The 18243-nt window shown below is 39.3% G+C and overlaps 4 protein-coding genes across 9 annotated transcripts in view; all 4 read right to left on the minus strand.

Moving 5' to 3' along the window:
• Nucleotides 1–1616, minus strand: part of kif13a (kinesin family member 13A) — a 36451-nt gene extending 34835 nt beyond the window's left edge. For 5 of the 6 annotated variants that reach the window (XM_034873829.1, XM_034873832.1, XM_034873831.1 and 2 more), the window contains exons 1-2: nt 1257–1615; nt 936–1026 (exon numbers count right to left, since the gene is read on the minus strand). In XM_034873829.1, the coding sequence (XP_034729720.1) occupies nt 936–1026; nt 1257–1317 (152 nt within the window). In that variant the 5' untranslated portion in view covers nt 1318–1615. Of the gene's footprint in view, nt 1–935; nt 1027–1256 lie in introns of all 6 variants that reach the window. The other variant, XM_034873828.1, reaches the window with a different exon arrangement.
• Nucleotides 1617–2222: 606 nt separating this feature from the next.
• Nucleotides 2223–3808, minus strand: LOC117946810 (E3 ubiquitin-protein ligase NHLRC1-like). Its single transcript, XM_034875197.1, has one exon. It carries the CDS (start codon nt 3624–3626, stop codon nt 2403–2405), a length of 1224 nt encoding a protein of 407 aa, XP_034731088.1. The 5' UTR covers nt 3627–3808; the 3' UTR covers nt 2223–2402.
• Nucleotides 3809–5649: 1841 nt separating this feature from the next.
• Nucleotides 5650–14030, minus strand: ptdss1a (phosphatidylserine synthase 1a). Its single transcript, XM_034874721.1, has 13 exons — nt 13691–14030; nt 13024–13115; nt 12170–12214; nt 11959–12083; nt 11677–11835; nt 11256–11407; nt 9536–9677; nt 7700–7812; nt 7495–7560; nt 7272–7371; nt 6970–7038; nt 6198–6264; nt 5650–6001 (listed from the first exon to the last, which is right to left on the minus strand). The coding sequence occupies exons 1-13, from the start codon at nt 13870–13872 to the stop codon at nt 5907–5909; spliced, it is 1407 nt and encodes a 468-aa protein (XP_034730612.1). The 5' UTR covers nt 13873–14030; the 3' UTR covers nt 5650–5906.
• Nucleotides 14031–15029: 999 nt separating this feature from the next.
• LOC117946863 lies at nt 15030–18184 on the minus strand. The gene is made up of 7 exons (XM_034875290.1): nt 17952–18184; nt 17708–17873; nt 17474–17569; nt 17157–17213; nt 16555–16668; nt 16341–16457; nt 15030–15474 (listed from the first exon to the last, which is right to left on the minus strand). The coding sequence occupies exons 2-7, from the start codon at nt 17867–17869 to the stop codon at nt 15445–15447; spliced, it is 576 nt and encodes a 191-aa protein (XP_034731181.1). The 5' UTR covers nt 17870–17873; nt 17952–18184; the 3' UTR covers nt 15030–15444.
• Between the last annotated feature and the right edge of the window lie 59 nt (nt 18185–18243).

An 18243-nucleotide genomic window follows, 5' to 3' on the forward strand; every position in this document is an offset into this window, starting at 1 on the left:
AGGATCATCATTGGCCTACATTTTGGGCATGATCTCCTCATTACAATCTAAAAGCATGTCAGATCACAAGCCAGCAGAAACTGCAGCTTTTTTGCTGACCTTCACTGCGCAGGCAGAGTGTGATACATTAGGGGATGCAAAGCTTTTCATTTTGTTGCAGCTTTTCTCCACATTTTCAACATGAAAACACCTTATAAACGTGTGCAGCATCTCGCCAGTTAAAAAAAAGATACAGTGTGGTCTAACAACTCTTTGAACGCTACATAAGTGAAATTAGTTCTGACTCCTGTGATACCCCGAGGCTCAACATGAATCTATTCAGTCTAACCAGCGTCTTAATGTGCCAAACATGCTCAACCACCTGCCCTGGCCTTGAAACTCAACATCAGATATATGAGTGTAATATTATTATGCTGGCTAGGGTGACTGGTATTGGAACGTTCACATGAATTACATAACATAATATCATGTTTCAAGCAGGTGTGTGATAGACATCATACCCTCAGCAGCAGCAGCAGCAGAACATTCCTGTGTGTCTACTGCTTTTATTTACTGATCCAAAATACAAGTTTGCAAGTTTATCCTCATTACTGTGTATTTAGATCAGGTTTGTGCTGTCTAATGTTCTCATACATTTTCAGACATTTCAGCTCACTGGATATATAGTTATATGCTAACCTTGAATGTTACTGTTACAGTATTACAACCAGGGTGGGATAAGGTTAAAGCAGTGAGAGTGCAGTTTGCTTGTCTCTGCTCTTTTACTTACAAGCCCCCATTTATGAGCTATTTTGCACTCAAACTAACCACAGTAATGCAAAAGATGCCCAATCTACAACTAGCTTACTGCACTATAGTGTTTGCTATACTGTATCATACAGGACCTATATGCATTTGTAAATACCAAGACTTGGCGGTATTTCAGCTTTGTTTACCTGTTGTCTCCTTTTGTATTTGAGGGTGGTGGGTGCAGAACTGTTTGGTTGTCCTCCATTTCCACGACACATTTTGTATTCAGTTCCATTTCTGTGGAGAGAAGTTTGTTGGGGGAAAGTAAAGCAGAATGCGGGCGTGTAACAAGTAAAACCCTAGCTACTTTAACCGTTTTTCAAACGACACTCAAGTCGGACTTCAGGCTCATAATTCGAGCTAAAAGGCGCAATGGCGTTGAAATCCAAACTTTATGATAATGTGGCATGAATCCGAGGAGACAGACATGCGAGTATGCAAAGAGAAATCATCGTCATAACACTTACCCCTGCGGTTCATGGGCCGAACTCTCACTGCAACTTTTACCTTTGAATCCGACATTTTCATCCACTTTTCACTCCCACCCTGTAAATGCGACGAGCTATCAACAGTCTGTGAATCCCCGACAAGAAGCCCGGATTTCTGCCAGAAAAAAGGCAGCAGATGCTAGTTAAACAACCCCTAAATAGTCCAGACCTCGAGGAGAATAGATAGGAATATGTTCATTTTTTATCCTTTATATCCATCCGGGTTCGCTTTTGTGCAAATCCAGCACTCTGCTCCAGCCCCAGACAGCATCCCCACCGCCATCTTCCACTGGGAGCACGACTGCTCTCCTCTGGCAGACTGGACACGGCTGTGCCAAAGAGGGGGAGAGGATTTACGCACCGCGCCGCTTATCGGGGGGGAAACCAGAAGACGAGAAACGAGAGGCTGTCTGACAAGTTAATTTACATGCACCCACAATAAGCATCGTTTAAAGATGGAGGTGAGAGTGAAGAGCAGAGGGTTCATTAAAAAGAAGTTCAAACATTCATAACACACTTATTTCTCGCCCTCTCACACTAATTGAAATATTTTATCTATTGGTTTTAATAAACAAATATGGGATTTTATTAAAATGATAATCATAATAAATAAGCCATCATATTTAAAACTTTATTATATACTATCATATGAGCAGGGCCGTAGACAGGTTTTTTAGAAATACTGACAGCATGGGTCCGAGTGACCTCCATGGCTCTGTGTAGTTGTAGTTCCCTTTCTTTTGATATAGTCATTTTTATTAGTTCAAGCCTTCATCCCCGGTGAATGGCCATGTGGAACAATTCAACAAGAAAACAGCAAACATAAGTTTTATAAGAATGTACTTTTTCTTTTCTAATTCCTTTAATCATTGCAAAGTGTTACATACATAAATATATATATATATATATATATATATATATATATATATATATATATATATATATATATATATTATGTGTAAAACAAAGCATACAGTTGCCTATAGCACTCATTTAATTTCCATTTATTATTGCCAGATCATGTCATCCCTGCATTATATGAGCCTTATTTCACATAGGCTACTCACACACATAATACTGTTAAATAGATAGATATAGATAAACTATATCATGGGCCAAGCATTATTATTTAGCTGAATACATCTTTACTGTATGGTCTCCACTGTCTAGAATGATAAGCGTGTTGATCAGTGACACCAGTCCAACTGGGCGAATGAGGTGGTCTCCCACAAGTGGGTTCAGGGCTGGGCCATTCTGAAGCTTCCCATAACTCCAAACCATCCCCTGATTGGAGTCAATCACAATCACATCTCCATCTCTGTTAAAAGCCATGCCTGACATGTTCAGCCTCACTGTGGACTGCAAGGTCAGGCTGAAACTGTCAGTCTGGTAAAGAGGTTGGAAGTCTTCTGTAAACACTCTTAGCCTTGTGTGTTGGTGTCTCCCTGGTGAATACATGTCATCTGGTAAATGCTCCATCACTGCAGTGTTCCGAGTCACCCGACAGCAGGCCACAGCTTTTGGATGCTGCAGGTCTGAAATGGCTGTTAGATGTTCCAGAGCGAGACCATGAGCGTAGTCCATTTTTACCTGGGTCAGCGTGCCGGCCTGGACGTCTGAGACCAGGATGTGCCCACAGCTGTCTGTATCCACACCCCAGGGCATCTGGAAGGAATTTCTGACAGTCAACACGTGGTGTCCAGTGGAGGTGAAAACCTTCACACCTTTATCCCCAGCATCACTCACCACAACATGACCACAGCAAGTCACTGCCACATCCACTGGGTAACAGACCTCCCAACTGGCTCGTCCTCTTCGCCCAAAACTGTGCAGCTTCCTACCCTGTGGATTGAACACCACCACCCTCTTCTCTCCGTCATGCACCACAATTATTGTCCCTGAAGATCTCAAAACAGCTATCCCAGTAGGGTTGATAAGAGTCCCCCACCCACCAAAAGCTTTGCAGAGGTGCAGAGGTGTGGATGTCCGACCTGGGGCCAGGTCAAGGCTTGCCTTTTGCCCGTGAAGAGGAGCAGAGGATGTGAGACTCCGGGACAATAGCAGCTCCTGCAGGTCACTTAAAGCCTGGCAGTGGGAGGTGCTGTCAACACTGCACAGTTGTCGACAGAATGGGCACTCCAGCTTTCTCAGGAGAGGGTGGGACAGAGCCCTGATGCATTCCAGACAGAGTACATGGCCACAGGAAAGATTCTGTGGTCTGTGCTCCCTCTGCTGAGTGCTGAACTTCTCGAAACAGACTTTACACTCCAGCAAGTTGATCTGGATCTCTCTCAGAATCCCCTCAGGACTCAGGCTGCCACGACTCGGGGAACCAGGACTCCTAGTCATGACTGAAATGTCCTATGTCCTTTAAACCTGCAAAGACAGATCAGTCAGCTGGTGCAGGTTACGGGAGGTTCAGGAAACCAAAGCAAAAAGGTGATTTAACTGGAGAGAATGATGAAGAGAGTGATAGGAAGGCTGAGCACTGCAACAGTATTGTCAACACTCATGTCCTGTGCTTTAGGCCCACTGGGTCACGTGACATTTTGCACAACTCTGAGGCTCTCTGCTGCCCTCCTTTGGAAATCATCACACACACATATTGGAGCGATTAAGTGTTTACAGCTCATTATGTTTTGACCACAGAAAGCTGAGAAAGTAGTTGAAAAAAACTTTTTTTATAGGTATAAAGATGCAAAAGGTATTTGGCTAGATCTAAAGCCAGGAACTTACATGGTGTTACAGTGTGCTTAACGACTTAGTGTGTGTGTTCAGCACTCTGAATTTCTCTGATACTACTGCTCACGTTTAAATTGACGAGCTTTGCTGTTCTTTTCAAAGGGGACATCAACCGTACCTTAAAAAAAAATTCTCTTGTAGGTCAGCACGAGGCAGCTATTTCAGTCTCTAAATGTCATGGTTTGCAGACAGAGTGAAATGTGATCCGAGACGGGCAGTGTTGGAGTCAGCCAATCCAGCACTCCTTTGCTGCGGCATGGTGTTCTCTAGGGGTCGAGCAATGTCATTCATGATTTCCTAAGTATTGAAACGGCCTCCTACTTGTATGCTACTACATTTCAAAAAACAAAAAAGGGCAAATACCTTAAATAATAACTTACACAGAGTTTAGGAGGAAATGTAAAATACTTTATTATGCTTCATCATTTCACAGTGAAAAAAACAGCCGTTTTCATTTGAATTGTTTTTGGCAAATTACATCTAAATCCAAAGACAATGTACTAGTTCTAGTGTCTACTGTAGCACGGGAGCCTGGTCCCTTCCACAGAGTTAAACGTCTGAATTTTCGAGTATTATGAGGGATATATCTGTACCGACATGATGCTGACAGAGCAAATAAAAATAAACGTTCAAAAAAAGCACTCGAGAACAGAAGAATCAAACACAAAAAGGCAAAATTTAGGCAACGTTAAAAACTGAGAAAAGTTTGGAATAAAAATAAAGAACATGCAAACAGGCACAGGGGTAAATTAAAATGTTACGATGACAGTGAAAGACATATAAATAACAATACTGGCACCCTGGTGTGTGATGTTATACAAAGATCTGTTCACTACTTTTAACAGTTTCTTACTAAAACACCATACAAATGCAATACGTATATGCCATAACAAGGTCGACAGTCAAACAAAGCCACACCTGCACACAGACAGGTGGAGCCTGACAACACATGCAGGAATTTGAATAATTGCCCTCCGTTATCAGTACAGTACAACAAAAAGATAGCAGCCACAGATGGACAGGGAGAGTATAATCATTCAAGTTCACAATGATTCACAAAATACTCGAGCATTACAAAATGTACAGTATTTGCAAGAAAACATTCTGAAAAGTGCTTAAACTGTGTGCTTTGCTTTGTTCCAGGCCAAAAACAATCCTCAGTCAATGATCCTAGCAAGCTAAAGCCATTGTTGCATTGAAATCCTCTCCACATTCAAGTTAGAAACACAAAACAAGTGTGTATGATGCAAAAAAGAAAATCAACCAATGATATTAAATAAAAATAAAAAATAAAATAAAAATAAACACTTTGGCCTTTCTGTGCTATAAACATAGAGGCTCCAATTAATGTGATAAATTCTACATAATGACTTTTAACATTGAAATGCGTTAAACCAACATACTGGCGTTAAGGCTGGAGTAAACCAGTCAAATATACATTGACCCATCAATGATATACTGTATTGTAGGATAAATGTTTGTAAATTATAGTTTATCAGCTATAATGATCATGCAGTCACATCTATAATTGGCAGTTTTTAATGCCACTTCTCTTTCACACACAAACTACTACGCTCTCTCTCCTCACATATACAGAAACCTGCGATCAGTGGTTTAGAAGTTCTATTTTTGACTAGAGCACACAGTCAAGTGTGCATCTCTGTAGTCCAAGCCTCTGTGCACTCCCACTCCTAATAACATTGCATGGGCCTGTTCATCCACTCAGTCTATCCTGGCTCCACTCCCTCAATTGTAGGTGGGGGCTTTCTAGACTTTAATTACACCAGGAAGTTGTTGTATCATTTACCCCATTTCAACCTATGATCCTTCCCACCTGGCTGCTTTGAGTCAGTTTGGGAGTCGCACACCAGCCTCCGGGTCAAACTCCTACTGGCTGTCCAGGCCATTGATGGATTTGGTCTTTCCAGAGCCCTTCCCTCTACGTCTGGTTTTCGGGCTGTCGTTGTCCAGCTCTGTCTCTTCTGAAAAATGAGCGTCAAACACTTGGGAATGACTACATAAAAAGATTTAACTGAACTTTGCAGTATGAGTCAAACGCCATTCCAAACACTAGAGGTCAGCCCTTTACAAGAGTAACAACAGTTAAAGATTAATGTTTTACTTGTATGAGTCGTTTCTACTGTATGTGGTTGAAGAATTCTAGTAAAGTCACTCTACCTTTAAATACTTCTGACACCTGGTCATCAAATTCACTGTAATTACTGTCTTCACATTCTGAGAAGCTCTGTGAGAGATGAAGAGACACATGACACAAATACCATTAACTGGACAGTGAACATATAGCAGCTAACAGAGTCTGTACAGCTTTCATAGTACACTGAATGTTAATCTTTAAAAGATATTACGTTTGAAGCATTATATTGACAGAGGGTCCTCAGTAATTCAGCTAATTCTCCATTAGGAATTTAACAGCTAAAGTGACTCGTTCAAAACCTTTTTTAGTAAACTGTGTACACAAACAATGTTCTCAATGCTTGCGTTAATGTGTAGAGCCCCTGGTGGTACTTGGAGCAACGTTTTATGTTGTGTCGAGCCTTCTTTGGGTTTTAAAAATGTTGATTTTGATGCTATCATAGAAGTGCCCCAAGCACTCCCAATCAAAAGGCCATTTGCCTGAAAAACATAAATACGGTAAATCTGGTACAGTAAAAAGTGGCGTAGCCGTCCTAATTATGCATTTCAACAAAAGTTTGACTCAAAATATTCAAACAAAGACCCTAGGTTGCATTTTGGGGTGAGTTAGGCTTTAAAACTTGTGTAAACCGTAAACCAACTGCCCAGTTCCTTAAACAAGGCAAGTTCCCATGCATCCCTGAAAAGAATGAAGATAGGTTTATATTGAGACCAACAGTAGTTATTTTTTGTTATGTATTTTGTGACAGTCTTTACAAGGACAAAAAACACAAACAATTTGAAGCAATAGATATACCTTTTCTTTTGGACCATAATTTTCAGCATACCACACCATTCCATACAGGCACAGGAATGTAATAAAGGCCTAAAGACAGGTCACAGATAACAGAAACGGTTTAATGTTTCATTCAAAATCCATACTCAACTTACAGAACACAATGTTTTTCATGTTTAACTGTTTTTTATGATGAAAGATGTATGTCAAAATGTATGGTGTGATGGGAGCACAGTTAAGTCCCAAGAGTCCATGTAAAGCATGATGAGCCTACTACTACTACTATGATGAGCAATGCATCGTTACTGTGATCCTGATCTTACCAAACACAGCAACCAGAGGATCACGTAGAGGATCTGGGTTTTTGAGAACAAGTCCTGTCCAAACTTAATACACGCCAAGGCCTCCAGAAAGGCTATTGCCCTGTGAATGTGAGAAGAAACAAACAATTAAGTAACTGAAGCTTCTAATCCACCAGCAATAAACTTTTAATTTAACTGAAAAAAGCGTGAAACAAATATGCCCTTTTGTTGAGGTTTCACTTACCCAAACACCCAGCACTGGGTCCCAACTCTCTTGCACTGTGTGTCTGTAAGGTACGCATAATACTGCCTAAAGCAAAAAACAAATGCAAAGATTATCAGCTTTACCTGCAGTTCTGTTACTTGTCTTACCAAAATTGGATTGTCAAACTGTCAAAACAAAGAACTAAATATAAGCATTCAACAATGTACAATATCCTGGGTTTTACCTCACTGTTGGAGCTGTGATGATACCAATGAACAGAATCCGACACCAGCTAAGAGCATGGCTTGCAGGAAAGATGAAAATGTGCTTGAGGAAGAATGTGTTTAACTCTGTAAGCTATGGACAAAGAGGGAAACAGGCAGAAGTGGATTATGGTCAGGTGACACCTCAGCCAGTCAAGAACAATGCATTGTTTGATCCCAAAAACTTCTGTTTACACTCATTATGTGTAAACAAATTTTACATGAGGTTTAAAAACTATTTGAAGTTGGAACAGTAAAATGGTGCCTGTGGATTAAAACGGGGTGTTGTTTACACAGTCAAATGTTTAACACCACATTAATATGAGTTCCCCCAGCCTGGCTATGGTCCCCCAGAAATGGCGATATGTGTAAACTGAGCCTTGGGTATCCTGCTCTTCCTTTGAAAAAATGAAAGCTCAGATCTGGAATCTTGCCCCTTATGAGGTCATAATCTCCCCTTTCTCTGCTTTACCCGCCAAGAGAATTTGGCCCACCCGTAAGAGAGAGACATCATGGCTTTCAAATGAGCAAAGTGACAGTTGGTCAAGGCCACACCCCTAGCCTCAAACTTGTGACTGTAATTCTGCACAAAGGCTGAATTTTTGGAAAGAGACTTTAAATACAGTATTAGAGCACCACTAAGGTCTTTATAAAAGCATCCAAAAAGCACCATGTCGTGATACCTTTAAGTGATGAACTGTTAGTGACTACACTGTATAATTTCTTCCCAGATTCTATTTGCTCTTCCATGGTTTAACCCACATTCCATTAAGATACTGTACACTTTCACTTTTATTTCCTTTGCTCTGTCCTTAGCTGACTTTTGTCCAACATGATGACTGTGTGAGTGCTTAGCCATGAGCCAGTTTTTGTTTTTAGGGACCATTAGTCTCTTGCAAATGTTTTGATGTCATTGCAGGACAAGGACAGGTGTAGCAAATACCATGTAATGACAGATCTGTTCCATTATGTGTTCCATTGTGCCAATGAGGCATGCAAGTGAGACTGTGTGCACCAAAAACAGATCCCTGAAACTTGCCCACCTACAAGGAATGCAGCCATGAGTCATGTTATTAGTTACACCTGTGTTCAACAAGTCAAAATGTGTGCTAGGAGTAAGGTCTTTTGGCATTGAGACATCATTTGTGCTTTGTGCACTGGACTTGCTCAGCCAGGACACTAACAAACAAAGAATCTCCTACAATGCATTTCACACTTGGATTAACAAATGGGAAATCATTTAGGGGGGAGCTCTGTCCAAGTCCCTCTCATCTGCACAGAGAGATAATGAGAGGGAGGCCACTCATTTGGCCCGGAGCATGTGTGGTTGAACCCAGTGAAAAGCAGCTAACCTGTCACCAGGCTGAGTAGAGCAAAGACATCACCCATCTCGTCAACTAATTATCAAAGACTGACAATTATTAGAGAGAGAAAGACGTTGTTTTATCATCACGTAAAAATGAGATAAAACAGGTTTCCTCGCCATGGTTGCTATTGGTTAGACATTAAGCAGCCACAGTTGACTCTCCAGTGAAAAGCAATGGAGCTTACTCAACTTCTCCAACCATGGTTTTCTCATTACCATAAATTGTTCCTAAGTAAATGAAGCGTGTTTTTCCCCCGTATGGGATTAGCCGTTGATGTGTAGACAGCAAGACAGTCACGCATTATATGGATCCATGTGAGACGGGTTTTAGATTTCAACAACAGAGGAGGCAATTAGATTAGTCTGGATTTAGCAGCCCCCCCGGATTATCCCGGACTAGTCAGCATTTAGTCACCGTGGGATGGTGTGAAAGGATTTCTCAGTGACCCACCTGCCAGATGATCATGAACAGATAGACGCCCATCACTCGCTGCAGGGAAGACTTTGGGTCCAGCCAGCGTACGTAGGTCCAGCTTGCAGGGGTGAACTGTAACGCAGCTCGTTTGATCTTCCCTGTTGTGGTGTGGATGTCTCTGGATCAGAAGCACAGGAGAAGGATTACAAAGACTTGCAGATAGATTTAAAATAAGTATTATGTTAGCACAGTAGAAAAAGATGGATGAAAGTATTGCCATCACTTTATTTATTCACGTCCACTCTGGCTTGATGAACGTGAGAGATCATATTTCTTAACAAGAATTTATGTATTTAAAGATTGTATCTCAAATGTCTTGCTTGATGTATTAGATAGCCTTTATCTAGTAAATTTACATGTCTTACTCATTCTGACGGCTTGAAGTTTAACTTATATAATATGGATAAAATGTATCAATGTAATGATATAAGTAAAGGTATCTTTAATTGGGCTCACAAAAAAAACTAAAACAATATAGCCGCAAGTGGCAATTCGCGGGTTCAAACTTTTTTTCTCAATAGCGGCTTCAAAGTAATTTCCCACATGTGGTCCAATGTCGTTTTGAAACATATCCTGCAAGCTTTGCAACAATAGGACTAACAGTGCACTGTTTAAAATGCCTACAACTGATTTGTCCAAAACAGTTATTTTCAATTATGTGTGATATGTAGCTCAGTCCAGCTCACGGCAATTTGAGAAAAGCAGATGAGCAACACAAAAACAGTTGCTAATAAAGCCACAAGTTGCGATTCCAAGCTCAAACTTTGAATTGCATAATTCCACATCCAGTAATTGTGGTTTTAAAAGGGCCCCTCGTTTTCAATTAGAATGAGACTTGCAGGGTACGTGTGAGGTCATTATGTAGATATTTCCTGGAAGTTTCGTGTTGATTGGACAAACACTTAGTCATTTATAGCCTAATTTACGCTATATCATCTGCAGTCTGTTTGAATTTATAGCTACGGTGTAGGAGGAGATCTCAAAAATTTGTTTAAAAAAAAATTCAATATGGCAAACATTTTCTAGGCGGACCTTAATGAGCTTTGGACCTTTATGTATAGCACATTAAGCTGCACCTGTGCGACAAATTTCAAGTCAGTTGGATTTACGGTGTGGGGGGCGTGGCCTTTCAAAGTTTGTATTTTGAAGCCTTAATACAGCGCCACCATGTGGCCAATTGGGTTTATATTTCTATAGAAGCACATGCACACCATTTCCAGTTATTCCCCAAAGTTTCATGTTTCTAGCTCATTCCAGCTCAAGGTAATTTGAGCCGGCGATGGGGCCATGTATCGCGAGGCCAAATAATAATACCAAATATTAAGTTTTGATTTTTGGATGTATCAAATACTTTTTATGCAATAAAATGCAAATTATTTAAAAATCATAAAATGTGATTTTCGGGATTTTTGTTTTAGATTCCGTCCCCTCAAAGTTGAAGTGTACATATGATTAAAAAATTACATACCGCTTTGTAAGTAGGAAAACCCGCAAAATCAGCAGTGTATCAAATACTTGTTCTCCCCACTTTATATATGTTGTATTGTTATTCAATCTGGGCTGATACTGTGAAATGCATGCACCAGACTTACCATATAAAACCTACATCCCTTATCACATCCTATAACAAACTTAAAAACAGACACACAAAACTGGCCATTGTTACTTATTTCATTTCCACACTGCAAGGTCATACTTAATACTGGCCCAGTGGTAGGTCCTCATCTCCAAAAAGCGGCAGACAGTCATGCCAAGCCAGATGCCTCCTCCATTACACAGCAGAATGTCTAGAATCACTTGGTCCCACCAGCACTCAGCAAAGTTAGGCAGCAGATGCATGAAGAACAGCTGAACAGGAGATTAGAGTCAGAGTCTGCATCATGTCTGAAAAACTGTTCACTTTTCTTTCTACGATAATATTTAATATGTTCTATAAAATATTGAAAATGGCCAAAACCTCATCAATTTCTACTGGATGAATCACCAGCTGAACATTTCTCCATTGCAAAGAAAAAGTGACAGAGGGCAAGACAGGCCACCACAGATAGAGTAATGGCCACAACATGCTACTGGATTTTGTGTATGTATGTGTTTTGTGTGTGTGTGTGTGTTTCTACCTCAGTAAGCTCCCAGGTAATACTGATGGTCCAGCAGAGGCCATAGCTTCGAATGAGCAGGGCTTTCATACCCCAGCCCCAGAAATGACTGAAGGCAAAAATGTCAAAATGGCTCATGATTCTCTCCCAGGTGATGACATGGCAGTTCACAGCATAGTCCTGCAGAGAGCACCACAGATAAGAGCCTTATTACAATGATTGATAATCCCCTGGTAGTGAATGCAAAAAGTGCATGTAAATCAATGTGAAAATGATTTTCTGTGTTAAGCCTACACCACTCACCATTATGTCTGCCTCTCTCTTGGCATAACGCAGGTTTGAGTCTAACCAATACATTAGCTCCTTCACCTGCTTCCAGTTGAGGAAGATGATTAAAACCAGGAACAGGAAGTAGAGGACACTCAGACCTTAACAGCAGAGGGACATGACATTAGGAAGAGAAATCTCAGTTCCAAAACAGCTTTCATCCTGTGAGACTTTCAGCAAAACTCACCAAAAACAATTCGCCATATTGCTGGATGTGGTCTGGTGAATGGACCTAAAATGAAACACATAAAGATATTATGTCACAGATTTGATCTATAACCCCTTCTCTCCACATAAAAGAAGATAATCTCATCACATAAATTGTGGGTAATGGCATTACAACAAGCCCTCATGTTTGGTATGGTCATAGCCAAAAGGGTTATCCTTTTAGTGTAGGAATCAGTTTCTGCTCCTTGCTTTAAACATTTTAGGAGAACTAGGAACTAATTATATTTGACTGTATTGTACTATATTTGTTTATACTGTATCGCCCATTCATTCAATGTTCCAAAGGCACATGCTGTTCCCTAATCTGACATAATTTTAAAAATGTAACTGAGAAAACAGACAACCCTTTTGCAATTATTTAAGCACATAATGTAATATGAAAACTGCTGCCCTGGTAAAAAAAAAAAAAAAGAAGGCGACTGATCTCAGCTGGGATTCTGTCTACAATGGAGTGCAATGGAAATATCTAAGTGACCTCAAACTTTTGACCGGTAGTGTATAATACACTGACACACACAACAGACGCAATGGACACATGTATATCATTATTTGAAAACAGTAAAATTAGTTTTTGTTTGTATTGTTGTTTCACATATACTGCCCATAACCCTGGACACTTTTGTTTCCTTGTTTTGTTTACACAGTATGGTTGTTCCTTGACCTAACTAAGGATGTCATATAAAACAATCAGTTATATCTTAGAACAGGAAATAAAAAATGTTTGTGAAGCACCATAAGGTTGACTGTAATTTATGGTTATGCAAACACACTTGACTAAACGAAAATAAAATCTTCAGGTCCTTTTTTGCTCACCGTTAGGAAATGCCAAAACACTGATAACAAGGAAGAAGGAGATGACCAGGATGAGCCCCACCCAGAGATTACTGTCAGGATTTCCATCATCCCTGCGGGCAGAGCAAAATGAAATTTCCATGTCCACAGTTAATATCAAAAGTGATAACGTTACTGTGGTAGCTATATGTTAAACTGACTATTTTACAAGTAGCCTATGCTGTGTATATCCCCTCCACGGCGGTAGGGATGTAAATGTGCCTTACACAGCTTCAAGTTACAAACAAGACATGAGGGTTTGCATTATCTTACACGCAGAGGGACAAAGGTGGTTTGTAAGGCAGACCATCACTGTTAATGTAGCGTTACGACTCATCTCATCGCTAGTTACATTTTTGTAACGTTGTAGATAATGTTATACAACCCAAAACTTCTTTTTATGAGTTCAGGTTGACGATTAATGACAGCAAAATGTAGGCAGCCATCACTGAGACTATTTATTCTTGTGCCTTAATGCAGATTCAAAGTTCATTTTAGTGACAAATCCATTGAAGAGTAGCTAAAGGCTAGCTAACCTCCCTGTGTAACGTACCTGGCACTGTCAGAGCATCACTACTGCTGTTAGCCGAGCGTTAGCCTAGCTAACTGAGCTAACCCAGCAAGCTAACGCTAGCTGTGAACGACTTACCTTGCGAACGCGAAATACATCAGACTGAGCACCGTGCATGTCAGCAGCGTTATCGTGTGCGGCCTGTAGAAAAACTCTATAGTGATATCCTCAACCTGCTGCTCGTTTATCATTCGGAAATGCATTCTGTAATTCACATCATCCTTGCTCAAGGTGTGGGATCCGCTGTACACGGACGCCATAACAGGAGGACGGAACCAGCCAGGAGAGAAGCAGCTCCTCACAGTCGCATGAGAAAGTGATCCAGCACGGCCAGCATCCAACACAAACTGTTAATTGGAAAATCGTTAAAATTTATATAAATAACAGTTACATAGTGAGACGCAGATGTGACCGTTGAGCAAAAATAGTTACATAGTAAAAAGAGGGAAAGACAGTTTAAAGAAATTGCTCACTTTTTTTTTATTGGTGTGTGTTTGTAGGGAGTGTCCCAAAGCGGAAGAGTTCACATGACTTTATCATATGCTGCAATGATTGTTTTAGCGTGACCTCCACGCAAAGATTTTAAAGCATGACAAATGAAGGTTAAAAAAGAAGTGGACTACTTAGTCTAACACATCATTTAACCATAATAAACTTTGAGCTCCTCGATTGACAATTTAAACAAAGCATGTAGTTAAGACTACAGGTTGTGGGAACTTGAAATAGCCTACTACAGTACAGTTATTTGAATGTCAAATGAATGTGTTTCCATTAATACATTCTTCACTTACTTCACTTGATTTTGTGTGTGTTTATCTCCCCCATGTGGCCGCCCGTGGCTTTACACGTTTAATAAAACCAGAAACTGGGGTCAAATTTTCTAAAGATTTACTGGTTATCTGTTTTTTAAGGAAACGTGCAGGGAAATTTGACAAGTTATTTTACACAAATCATACCAACTTTTAGTAATAGATTGAGCACATGGGTCCCCTACTATAGGCCTACATGAAATATTACACCAAAAAAGTTATGAGCAACAGGGTTGCAAAAAACACATGTTTTTTACTACAGTGGCCTACCTACCTAACACCAAATTTACATAGCAATTTTTAATTTTCTTATTGTAGCACTTCATTTAAAAAGTTTCTCTGGGAATTGTTATATGCTCGCAATTAGTCTTCTACTTGATTATTGTATCATTAAAACCTAACACAAGTCATTTGTAGTTTGTAGCAAATGTGTCACAAAATGTGTTACATAATTATTCTAACTGTTACTAAATGTATATTCATATTTTGGTGGTCATTTGCATATGTTGCTGATCTTAAAACCAGTTCATTATTTTTTTAGCTCATATTGTCCACACTAGAGGAATGTGTTTTACGCCCACAAGAAGACAAATAATCCATACACAAACAAATAATAATCCCCTTTATTTGCCCGAAAAAAGGTTACAAAGTGATTCACAGAGCACAGAATAAAAGCACACAATCATTAACATACAATACGTTTTTAGATGATCTAATATTTCATGAGTTGAGATAATACAACATTCTCCAGGCTTTAGGAATCTAAATTAATTCTGGAGTACAGAATGTCAGTGATGGCCTATGTTATGAAATTATGAAACAATAGATGTACACATACAAAATAAAGGTCATCTATATTCAAGAAGTGAGTTATTCGTATATTCTTTTTCACATCATTTGCATGTTGTAAATCAAGGAGTAACCTGCATGACACTGATAGGCTGTTATGCACTTTTGATACAACACAGAAGTACCATGTACTGTAAATAAGTGGTTGGTTGTATGTTGAGCTCTATCAAGCCTTCAGTCTCCCTGTTTCAGCAGGATGATGGGCTGCGGAAAAAAGAATGACCACTATTAGGCCAGGCAAGACAGCTTTATTTGTATTTCACAGTTCAGCAAAGGGCAATTCAAATTTTTTACATAAAACATTAAAAAAACTGTTAAAATCAATCCAAAGGCAGCATTAAAAAGAAAGGTCTTAAGCCTTGATTTAAAAGAACTGAGAGAACAGAAAGTAGACATGTCCCTGAAGACCCGAGAGGTCTTTATGGTTCATAGTGAAGCAGCACATCTGAAATGTATTTTGGCCCTAAACCGTTTAGGGATTTGTAATCCAGCAAAAATATTTTGAAATCAATTCTTTAAAGGGACAGGCAGCCAGTGTAAATACTTCAGAACTCGTAGTCTCAGAAGTCTTAGTGAGGACTCAAGCAGCAAGGTTCGGAATCACCTGCAGCTGTCTGATTGATTGTTTTTAGAGACCTGTAAAGACACTGCTACAGTACTCAATTCTACTGAAGATAAAAGCAAGGGCACGTTTTTCCAAATCCTGCTGAGACATAAGTCTTTTCACCCTTAATTTATTTTTAAGGTGGTATTAGGCTGACTTTGTGATGTTATTGTGGCTGTTAAAATTCACGCCTGAGTCCATGACTACACCAAGATTTCTGGCTTTGTCTGTTGTCTTTTGTCAGTTTTTTCTTCATATAATTTAAGAAAGTCATTAATTTGTTCAATGCACTCACTTAGTTTTTGTACTGGACTATAGTTCCCTGGCAATAAGGTTATGTAAATTTGCATCTCATCTCATAACTATGGTAACTTATTTTGTTTTTTTTTCTATGATCTGAGCCAGTATGTAGATTGTGTTCCTTTAACAGTATATACAGTGTGTGTGTATAAATAAAATGACGTACCAAAGTGTTGAAATGTTGTCTGCATACAGCTTTACTTAGCCAGTAGATCAAGAAAATGGCTATTAACTTTTCAAAAAACAGCAGAGTCATGATCAGTCCTTTGATTCCTTTGTGGACCTATACAAGTGGAGACAGTGGTGGAAGTGAATACATAATTTCTTTGCATTTCAAAAAGAGAGAAATTACTCAAAGGCAAAGGCTGTTTTCCTTTTACCTTGGGATTGTACAAGCTCTCTTTTGTTGAAAAATGAAAATCGATCATGCAGAGACAAACTGCCGCAACTGACCAGAAGAAGCTGACGATGTTCAGAGAGAATGACAGCTTTGTCTGGAAAGTGACAATTGCATGAATAATGCTTAGGAATACAAAAATAAGCAGAATCAGAGAAGCTGCCACAATCTTTTGCTACTTTCTCAAGTATAAAAATACAATCATTCTATTATTTGTGCAAATTTACAAAGAAAAAGAGTTTAAAAACAGCAATTCAATTCTTTTTCCACATCTACTGCTGATGTTAAATTAGATATTAACTTTTAATACTATACAATTTCACTATGTTTGAGTTATTCTGCAAATACTTTCATTTTTTTCCTGCATACACTGGGACAATATTTTTGTATTATTTTAAGTATTTGGGAAAAACAATGTAACATCCTAAAACAAGCCTTTCAGAAACATTACAAAGAATAAACTACCATATACAGAATTATGCTATCCAGTCAGCACGTGCCATCATTTTTTTAAATAACTTAGGTCACTTCTTGTGGATGTAGCTGACTTTTTTACTTATGAACAAAAACTAATTTTGTACTCACCACATGTATGTTTGGAGATTTTCCAGCAGCATAGGACAGCATACCACAGACCACAAACTAAGATTTTAATAAAACATGTAAACTATTATACACATAAATATAATAATGAATATTGTAGATTATCAAAAGAAAGTAAGACCCCATGCATGGAAATTGAAATGTCAAAAAAGCAGAAGGAAATTCTGCTTCACTATTTAACAACAAGTTTAAAGCAATGGAAATGTAAGTGGTTTCTAATAGTATTTTTACCTAGTTATCTAGATTGGTAACTTGCTTATGGGAATACATTAAATTTGTATTTTTGCAATTGTATTTACCAGAATACTAGGTAAAGTGTAGAACCGGGTGTTTTCTAGATGAGAAAAAATCAGACCAAGTGCAACAATGAACACACCAGCGATGGCCTGGGCTGCCTAAAAAAAATAGAAAATACTGCATTACTCTGCTGCACATTTGGGTGTTTTGAAGCCAAACAAATAAGTATAAAGCTGCGAAATATTCTGATCATGACTCTGCCTATCGAAAGAAACAATTACAACAATTAAACTTACTCCAAGAGGTTTGGGTTTTCCCTTAATAACAAAGATCTTGTAGGAATCTTTGTACACACACTGGAATTTCTCTGGCATCAGTTGTCTCTCTCCAGCATCCCTCAGACTCCCAATGGGAATGGTGATGATCATTGAATCATCACATGCAAATGTCTTCATCATTCTCCTGTGAACACAGTTGAAGGAAAGAATGTTAAAGCAGTTTTTATCACTGGGATGTTCTACTGTCACTTTAGTAACATACCTTGTTTTCTTCTCTTATCTTTAGTCAGACCTATATTATTCTCCTTTGTCTAATAAGTTTGAAAAGGAAATGACCTGGCACGCTAACTGTCTTTGTTTCTCACTCTCTTCCTTTTGTCAAACACACACACATGCACACACACACACGCGCACACACAAACACACACACACACACACGCACATGCACGCACACGCACACACAAACAACACACACACGCACACACGCACATGCACATACACACACACACACGCACACGCACAAACACACACACACACACATGCACATACACACA

The sequence above is a fragment of the Etheostoma cragini genome, chromosome 6 (genome assembly GCF_013103735.1).
Source record: "Etheostoma cragini isolate CJK2018 chromosome 6, CSU_Ecrag_1.0, whole genome shotgun sequence".
Lineage (NCBI taxonomy): Eukaryota > Metazoa > Chordata > Actinopteri > Perciformes > Percidae > Etheostoma > Etheostoma cragini.